The sequence below is a fragment of the Theobroma cacao genome, chromosome 2, assembly GCF_000208745.1.
Source record: "Theobroma cacao cultivar B97-61/B2 chromosome 2, Criollo_cocoa_genome_V2, whole genome shotgun sequence".
Lineage (NCBI taxonomy): Eukaryota > Viridiplantae > Streptophyta > Magnoliopsida > Malvales > Malvaceae > Theobroma > Theobroma cacao.
In genome coordinates this window covers 3,114,307-3,123,865 of record NC_030851.1, presented here as the reverse complement: position 1 = coordinate 3,123,865, position 9,559 = coordinate 3,114,307, and the positions used below count along the sequence as shown (strand labels likewise).

The 9,559-nt window shown below is 30.7% G+C and overlaps 1 protein-coding gene across 1 annotated transcript; it reads left to right on the top strand.

Moving 5' to 3' along the window:
- Nucleotides 6,844-9,389, top strand: LOC18607570 (peptidyl-prolyl cis-trans isomerase CYP21-1). The gene is made up of 7 exons (XM_007041816.2): nt 6,844-7,054; nt 7,562-7,643; nt 7,725-7,772; nt 8,024-8,047; nt 8,155-8,337; nt 8,516-8,591; nt 8,961-9,389. Exons 1-7 carry the CDS (start codon nt 6,956-6,958, stop codon nt 9,121-9,123), a joined length of 675 nt encoding a protein of 224 aa, XP_007041878.2. The 5' UTR covers nt 6,844-6,955; the 3' UTR covers nt 9,124-9,389.

Sequence of the window (9,559 nt, the reverse complement as noted above, 5' to 3'; positions counted from 1 at the left end):
CGGTGTTGATATTTTATTTTATATTTAATCATTTTTTACGGTAATTATTTTTTGTTGACTGGACTTGGACTGGGTAAAGTTCCTCGATATACGGTTCGTTAGATTTCCATGGCTTCGTCGGAGGATCGCTGGAATTCTAGACGCGTGGCTGCAGTTGTTGACTTGTTGGGTTCCTGATTTTTTCTATGGTGGGGACAACTTCAACTTGATTCACTCACATCACATCCGTAAAAGAATGTTTTCCATCCTTTTAAGTATAATTGGTTTCCTTACCAATACATGTCTGATCACCAAAGTTACCCAAAGCTTTGTATTTAATTTTATGACATGATAATTGTAATTATATGAATTTTAAGACCAAATTTCATGCTAATAGTATACCAAATGCTCATAAGAAAAAGAAAAACATTTTGTCTTTGTAGATCAAGAAGGAAAGAAATTCGTGGGACCAAAAGGACTTTTGCAAAAAAATAAAAAAAGGCATCTTTTCCAAAGAGAGTGAGGCAAACTTGTCATGAAAATTGAATGAATGTGTCCATTCCATCTACATCATTGATATTCAATATTGACACTGAGAGGCAGGATAGAGCCCTTAATTTATGTTGAATTACACCATGCTCACGTATAATAAGATGACTATGAGTGAAAGAAATACATCCAAAGAAAAAATCCAACAAGAATTTTTTAAAAAGGGTGAAAAAGTGTGAAGGGATTTCTTTTTTGTTTTTTTGTTTTAAAGAAAAAGTTATGGGCTTAAAGTCATGGCTCATCTACCTTTCAAACTTGGAAAGAAATGGAAAGGTAAGGCCTCGGCATGTGCGGGGTGAGCGCCAGGGCATGTCGCGTGGATTAGCACCCAAGCAACAGTGTGTTGATATTCCTGGGAGTCTTTGGCAGCACACTGTATTGCGTTTTAGTCAAACGTACAAGGAAACGTTTGGTTTATCCATGGCTCTGTATTAACGCAGATTATGATTCTGTCTTGCCTTTTTCTTCAAGAAGAAAAACATAATGCGAATTGGGTGGTAGCTTAATTTCATTGTTTTGACCCGACCGATTAAAATATTATACCTGTAGATCATAAAAATACCAGTACTTAGTTTTCTTCTTTTCTAAGCATGCCATGTCCTACGGGGCATCAAAATCTTTATTTTTGGGTAATTTTTAATTATAAAATAAAGAATATGCATACCAAATTTGACAAAGAATATTAACGAATTAAACAGGAAAAAAAGAATTAAATAGGGAAGAATATGAATCAGAATATTCGCCCCTAGGTACCTAGGTATGGCTGAGTCGATATTCCTGAAAAACATAGTTGCACATTACTTTCAAAAGAGGACGAAAGAAACACTTTGGGTCAATAACCCCACAAAAGAAGATGAAGCAATTATGAAAAAATCATACTGCTTTAGTTAAAAAAAATGGTTAATAAATTTATTCTTGGATTGATCTGCAACTGTTGGGCTTTGGGTGGTGACAGAGAAGATAAGGATCCCCAGAAATCTATCATGATACGATATGTGCTTTATACAAGTGGGACTCTTATAAGCTCGTGTCCTTATTGCCTTACATAAGACAGCCACTGCTGGTTCCGTGACCATGCTTCCGACTTGATGGATTATTGTCAAGAACATTACCGTACAACAAAATTTATACACGAAACCAAATTGTTTATACCTGATTTTATTCATGATCCTGTGTGTTATTCTACTTAATTTTTTTCAAATTTCTTCTTAATTTTATTTTGTTTTTTATTTATTCTTTACATTTTATTTATTATCATCTATCACAACATATCTTATTCACTTATATATATTATTATCTCTTTTTATCATAATAATTCTAACACAAAATCATATGATGATTAAAAAATTCATTAATAGTTGTGGGTAAGTTTATTTTCAATTTTTTATGATTTTAAGCAAATATTAATCATTAAAATAACAAGATAATAATATTAAATTTAAGCTTAATATTTGATTATTTGTAGCAAGTAAGTTATTTTTTGCATGAGGTAATTGTAGATTTTAACAGTTCATTTTATGTATTTAACTTTTGTTACGTAAATAAATTTTCTCAACATCTGTATAGAACGAAAGCCAAAGGGGACAAGTGTTTCAAAATTTGGTTGTAAGTAACAATCAAAGCCATTGGGAATTCTTAACGGAGATGGAGAAAGATTGTAGGTGCAAAAATTGACTTGTAAATCTTATCTTCCGTGAACGGTGCGTATTAAATTTGGACTGCGTTGTGTGATCAGATGGGATTTGGTTGTCCGGAGCTGTTGCATTCACGAAACAGTAAACGAATCTAATTCAAAGTATTTATGGACCCGACCATGGACGGTGTCGATTCCCAGGCCAAGTTGCTTATCAGGGTCATTATTGATAAGGAGGCACCATTATGTAGGTACGGTCCGTCGTACAGCTTGCTGTCGACTGTCGTATTATTAAATTATGTAATGCCAAAGTCGTCTTTATCAAAGTTGAAAAAGAACAAACATGTGGCGTAAGTAGGCTATATATAAATAAATAAATATATATATATATATTTTTTGTTTCAATCAATCACGATTTTTTACTCTCATCTTTAACTTTTCAAAAGTGTTTCTGATCTAGCCCTGAAACGTTTACGACAACATGGGAGATCTTGAACTATTTTATTACACACTGGTGACAACTAATGGAAAGAAAAAAAAATGAAATCTATGAATGCGTTCATTCATTTTATATTATTTTTTAAAAATTTTAAAAATTTAAATTATTTAATAAATTTTTATTTTTATTATATTTAATAAAAATTTTATATTTTTATTTTAAATTAAATAAATTTTTATAATTAATGATTAATTGATTATGTTAATTAAAATATTATTTATTATTTAATATTAAGTGTCAAATCGATGATATAAAATGATTATAATATTTTGATTATCAATAATTAATTATAAAAAATTATTTAATTTAAAATAAAAAATATAAAAAATTTATTTGAATAGAATAAAATTTTTAACTTATTTTAATTTTTTAAACAATTTAGATATTTTTAAAATATTATTTTTTTTTATAATTTTATATCATATTTAATTTATGTTATAGTCAAAAAGGGTAACTCTTAATATGAATAAAATACCTGTGCTGCAAAATTATTAATAAAAAAACAAACAACCATCAAAGGGAAATCGAGATCTATTGGAAAGTTATCCTTACCATCCGAACATTTTGGTGCGTGAATCGTAGGATAATGTATCTGAACACATTGTTTTTAATTTGAGTCAGATTGGAGCATGTTCCATGCCTACTTTTCTCTACCAAGTTGATTAAAGAATTTTGTTTCGACGGTCGAGAGTGGGCTTGCTTGTTTCCGGCGCCTTGCTTACGAAGAACTTTTGATTTGATTGAGGGAATCCTCAACGGAAAAAAAGGCAAAGGGCTGAAATATTAATTCTTTTTTGTTTTCATTTAAAGATAAACGTATCGAAAAGAAAAGGAAAGTGCTGAGCCAGCTGGCTTGTTTTGGCACCATGTGCCCATGTTGTTAGCTAATTGTCCCTTGTGGGTCACCATTAATGGACATCGGTCCAGCGGCCATAACTAGCAGCCAAAGGTCATTTCCAAACAAAGCAAACCTGAGACGTTGTTTTCGTTTTTTATGCGTGAATATCTTCAACTATTTGTTCATAAAGAACAAAAAGATCCAAAAACACAAGTAGAATAGCCGTGTCGACACGGCCACAAGTTGTTTTCAATGAGGGGAAGGCAAGATCAGTTGATAATTAATTAGGGCAACCTGCTGCTGCTACCGTGCTACGATCTCTTAGGTCCAAGGATATTTTTCCTCCATTCTGAGTTTAAGCCGTCTTCATTTTGCTTTCAGCAACTGTATATGGAAACCACCATGCAAAAGAGAACCATCACTTTAATATGAAATGATATTGCATTTTGTGTAGTAATTCTCTTTCTTTGGAAATTATGTCTCTTGTTGTTGAATTGATGAGCACTACACGTTTCCTTATCGATGAAGATCTATATATTTCCCAATGAAGCGAATCTTTTACACGTCTTCCTTGTCGTTGAGATTTTTCTTGGTGTTAGAAGCAAAGACCACCTGCCCCAAAACGAAGGTCAAGCTAGCTGCAGTTATGCATGCGTAGGTTTTATTATAAAAAATCATAAGCAACCCCACCATTAAAACCGTGTTGCATCAATATTCAAGCATGTGAGGAAAATGCAGAACACGTACAAATCATGTGGCGTAAAACAAGAAGTACAGTTAGATTTTTTTTATATTTGTATTTTCAAAATTTAAAAAGATATTCGAGTATTTGATTTATTGATTGGTACATAATTTTTTATTAAAAAATAAAATTCAAAATTCCCTTCTCTCAATTCTAAAAAAATAAAATTTAAAAGACGGTCATAAGATCGCATTTACCACAAAAAGTATCATACACTTTGTAACTTTGTACTAGCATTTATTTATAAATAATTTTGAGAATAATCAAGTCGTAATAATGTTTCCGTTTTTGTGAAATAAATAAAAAATAAAAAAAATTCAATCAAACCGAACTAAACTAAATAAAAAAATGCAAGTTGCTATGGTCCTATAACATATGCTTAAAAAAATAAAATTAAACTAATGTTTCATCATGAATCATGCGTGTGTAATGACATTAAAGGATGAGTGGGTTGCCGTCATGCAAATCAACTAATTTCTTTTTACGTCATTAATTCAATTAATCTTTTTTTTTCTATAAAATAATTATAGCTAGAGGACTTGGCCTCTTTTGAATTTATAATTAAGCATGTGAGTGAGTTTTTCTTAATGACGATAGAGAACATCAGTTTTAGTTTCAAATCATGGGTGAACTGATGCTTTCAAGCCGAATTCTTTTTCAATGGACTTTGGACGTTTTTTATATGTTATTTCTATATAAACTCTTTTATTTAAAAAAAAAAAAACCACTAGTACAGCCAGACAGGAACATGTTGATCTGCAAAAATTAGGAAAAACAACTACTTGTTTTCATTTGGAAAATATAATACCAACAAGTTTATTAATCGAATCCATTTTTTTTTAATACCAACAAGTAAGTTGTACAATGCTTCTGTTTATAAACTTTTCAATATCTCTTACTTATTGGATATGGAATTAAAGTATGGACTCACTTCCTTTAATATGTTTAATGTAACATATATATATATATGTTTATCTGTGTATAAATACCTAAAATAAAATAATACATTAAATTCATAAATAGTTTTTTTTCTAAAAAAAAAACTCATAGATAAAGTCAACTTTTTTTTTCTTTTAATTATAGACAAATCAAACTTTTATCTTTATCCCTTATTTAGTCTTGGAAGTTTCCTTTATCCTACTTCAAACCAACAAACTGGTTACCTCTTTACGAATCAACTTTTATGTTATAGCTTATTTAGTCTAATCCTATTTCAAATCCACAAACTGGTGATTCGTGACTTACACTTCTGATCATACAAATACTAGATTAGTAATGATTGTTTTAGGCAAAATGACTGTCGGTACCAGTTAGCTCAGATTGCGAGCCTCAACATGTTCAGTATAAAAGACTTTGAGATGAATGTGATTCGAGGCTTCTTATATTCTAGAGAATTACAAGTTGCTGATGCAAATGAGAATTCAGATTGGCTTCGACACGGATGAAGAAAGTCACTTGTTCCAAAAAGCTATTAAGATTTGTTTCTGTAAATTTAGGCCACTATAGTTTTCTTTCTAGCATGCTATTTTTAACATTAAAATTATTCGTATTTAAAATGGAAAACGTAGGTTTGTATACGTATTACATGTAAATATAGACATCCAATTAATCATCCTGAAAAAAAAAATAAAGGCAAACCAACAAATTTAGCAAATTTAGGCAAAGAAGAAACATAGCACAACATTTTTTACTTGGATAGTTTCCATTAAAATATCATTTATTATTATTGTCCTTTCGTATCAATTGTATCCAATATGAGCAGTTGGGCTTAGTGTAGAAGCTCATTTAGCCCATTGGGTCTAATCGTAATAATATATGAATCTCAGCCCAGGCCTATCTATAAATGAGACTGGGCTCATTTCGATTCTCCTTCTCCTCTTTACACGTGCCACACGTGCTTGGCTCCGATGAAAAATGGTGATGGTCCCAACTCCTGATGGATTACGGAAGATCGTTTTACAATAATACAACCGGGAATAGTCTAAAATTTCTCATTAACTCATTTCTCAATCTCAATATTACTCTCGTAATGGCAGTAAAATTAAATAGTAACTAAATCTTGCTTTAAACACTAAAGTTTTTTTAAATTATTTAAAAAAATTAAATATTTTTTATTATTTTATTATTATTTCAATTAAATTCATATATTTTATTTTATATCAAATCAACTAATTATTGTTAATTAAAACATATTTAAATTAATAATTAATCAAAACCATAATTAAGTTATCATGAATTTCACTATTTATTATAATCTATTAACAATATAACTTGATATAAAATAATAGTAATATTTTGATTGAAGATAAATATTAAATATTAATCATAAAAATGATTTAAATNATTAATATTTTTATTTATAATTTAATATTAAATATTTTAAAATATAATTTAAAAATAAAATTAAATTTTAATGGAATTTTTTTTTTTTTTTTTTTTTTTTTTTTTTTATATATATATATATAAATTTATTTATTTATTTTCTTTGTGTATTAGTTATACAATAGTTTTCATTATTTTTTCTTAAATATATCACATGAAAATTAAAATATATATATTACAGTATGTTAAAAATCTTAATTCTTTCATTAGTTTTGTTATTTGAAAAAAAAAAAGAAAAATTGGGATTTCTTTGTTCTGTGTTTGTAATTCAAATGGAAAGTAATTTAAGGTGTTATTGTTAATCATTAGGGTAAAAGATTAACAAACAAAAAGATGCGTCGGGAGATCTCGATTTTGGTACAACCTCGATGCCTTCTGCTCTTCATCGTCCTCTCAATTTTCGTCATTTTCTCTTTATCCGGTACTAAACGGGTACGCTTCTTCTTTTCTAAATACCCAATACCTGGACATGTGTAGATATGTAGTCTTTGGATCTGAATTTGGATTATTTTATTCATTAGTAGCACTTTTTACGGTAAAACAGATTTGGGTTTTCAATATACTCTAATGGGATTGATGGGTTCCGTTTCATTTTGGTTTTTTGTTCTGTTTATTTTGTTGGATAAGATTCAAATTCAGTGATTTTCTGGATATATTTCTGAATTGGGTGGTTATGGTAAAAGCTTGTTTCTGAGATATGCTATTCATGAAAGATGCAATGAAGATATTTTGAAGTGTCCTTTTACAACCTGAGCATTTACTTTTTTTTTTAGTTTCTAGTAAAAGGATTTTATTTGGGGTTCTGAATGTGCTTTGTTGAGACAAGCATGAGATTGCAGTTTCCTTGATGTTGTTTATCTGATTTTGCCTCATTCTGTTAATTTGGATAGGTTAAGTCAACAATTTTTGGTAGTAATTGACTCTTTAATTGTTGCTCAGGAGGAAGAGAAGACTGTAGAAGAGGAGCATGAGATCACCCACAGAGTCTACTTGGATGTTGATATTGATGGCCAGCGCGTAGGTACAACTTCTTTTTCCCACATGCTCAGTGATGAGACTTGTTTCTTTTTAGCTTAAAAGTGCTACAATTTGTGCTCTGCAGGTAGAATCATCATTGGATTGTATGGCGAAGTTGTGCCAAAAACTGTTGGTATGTTTTGATTGTCTGTCTCAGTAGATTTAGTTGCTTAGAAACTTATTAGTTTCTTGAAACCATTGGCACATTAGCCATGCACAAGCTACTTTAAGCCTTGTCATATGTCATGTGTGGGAAAAGCTTACCTTTTAAGCTGATTTAGATTTATTAGTTTCTTTCTCAAATTATTTCCAATTTTTACTGTATTCTAACTTGTTCCATTAATTGTTGAATGGCTGGCTAATGCTATCAGTTGTTGTTTGCAGAAAATTTCAGGGCTTTGTGTACAGGTACTTCAGTCTTAGCTTTTTGTTAGTTTTGTACCTACCAGTACTATTGATAGCCAGTTTAAAATTTCATGGTAAAATATGCTTAAGTTTTTGCTTCCCATCTGCAGGAGAGAAAGGCAAGGGTGCCAGTGGGAAAGCCCTTCGTTATAAGGGAATACCATTCCATCGTATAATATCCGGATTTGTGATTCAAGGTGGTGATATAGTTCATGGTGATGGAAGGGGAAGTGAGTCTATATATGGTGGCACCTTTCCTGATGAGAACTTTAAGATAAAAAATTCACATGCAGGTGTTCTTATATGTATTATTTAGCTGTCTGTCTTGTTTTAATTAGATATGATCTATAGACACAAATGCTTTCTGAACTTAAAAGCTTTAATGTTTTTGCTCTTGTCTAGTTTCTTCCTTTTTATTGTCAATTTTTCTTCAAATATTCAGTTGTTTCTCTCTTTAATATTTTATTGCAGGTGTAGTTTCCATGGCTAATACAGGACCTGATTCTAATGGCTCCCAGTTTTTTATCACCACTGTCAAAGCCAGCTGGTAAGCTATATGGTAATGGCGTGTTGAAACTTAGGTGGAGGGATGAAGAATCTTTCTGTAAAACAAAAAAAAAAATGTTGGGTTTTGGAGACCTAATTCATGGACCGTTTTCAACCTCCTGGATGTCATGCTTTTTCTATGTTTTTAATCATCTGACAAAGCTGGCTTTCTCGATGCTAATGTAAATATGTTTTTTCAGCTATGCCCATCATCTGGACGATTAATGTGAAATACGTTGCCTGTAAAAGATTAGTCACCATGTTTCCGTGTCTGTTTATCCAGTGATAATGGGAGATAGAACATCTCAAATTCCTCATTATGAAAATAAGTTGTTGATCAAACTTTTAATCATTTTACGTTCTTTTTCAGGTTGGATGGAGAGCATGTTGTTTTCGGTAAGGTTATTCAAGGCATGGACATTGTGTATATGATCGAAGGTGGAGCTGGAACTTACAGCGGGAAACCTAGAAAGAAGGTCATAATTGCTGACTCTGGAGAGATACCAAAGAGCAAATGGGATGAGGAAAATTGAAGCTCCTGGTTTCTATTAACAACAGAAAGTTTTGTGTTTTGACTCTGCTGATTTTGTTCTCTATATAATTGATTTATACTTTGCTCCACTTGTATCATTGCCACCATAAATTACTGGCACGAATTAGATCAATGAGTCACAGGCTTCACTTTGAAAATATTGTAGCTTGCCCTTTTCTTGCCCTTCCTTCAGCTATCATATCTGGCTACTGTTATTAACGCTAACAATTTTTTAAGTAATCGCAAGGAATGTATTCCTTTCTATTATGCTTGTCTTTCTTGGGTTTTATTTACTTGATGTTTTGGTTATTTATTATTTATTTTCAACTATAATTTTCATGCTTGTTAATGTGCTACAAAATCATTTTCCAAACTCATCATCATTCATTAATATTGCCAAATCAATCTCAATACAATGAAAAGGGCCTTTAAATTCA

Excerpts from the sequence above, each read along its gene's own strand:
- LOC18607570 (XM_007041816.2), top strand. The coding sequence starts at position 6,956 with ATGCGTCGGGAGATCTCGATTTTGGTACAACCTCGATGCCTTCTGCTC. Across the intron at positions 7,773-8,023 it reads AGTTGTGCCAAAAACTGTTG|AAAATTTCAGGGCTTTGTGT; the intron begins GTATGTTTTGAT and ends TGTTGTTTGCAG. Across the intron at positions 8,592-8,960 it reads ACCACTGTCAAAGCCAGCTG|GTTGGATGGAGAGCATGTTG; the intron begins GTAAGCTATATG and ends GTTCTTTTTCAG.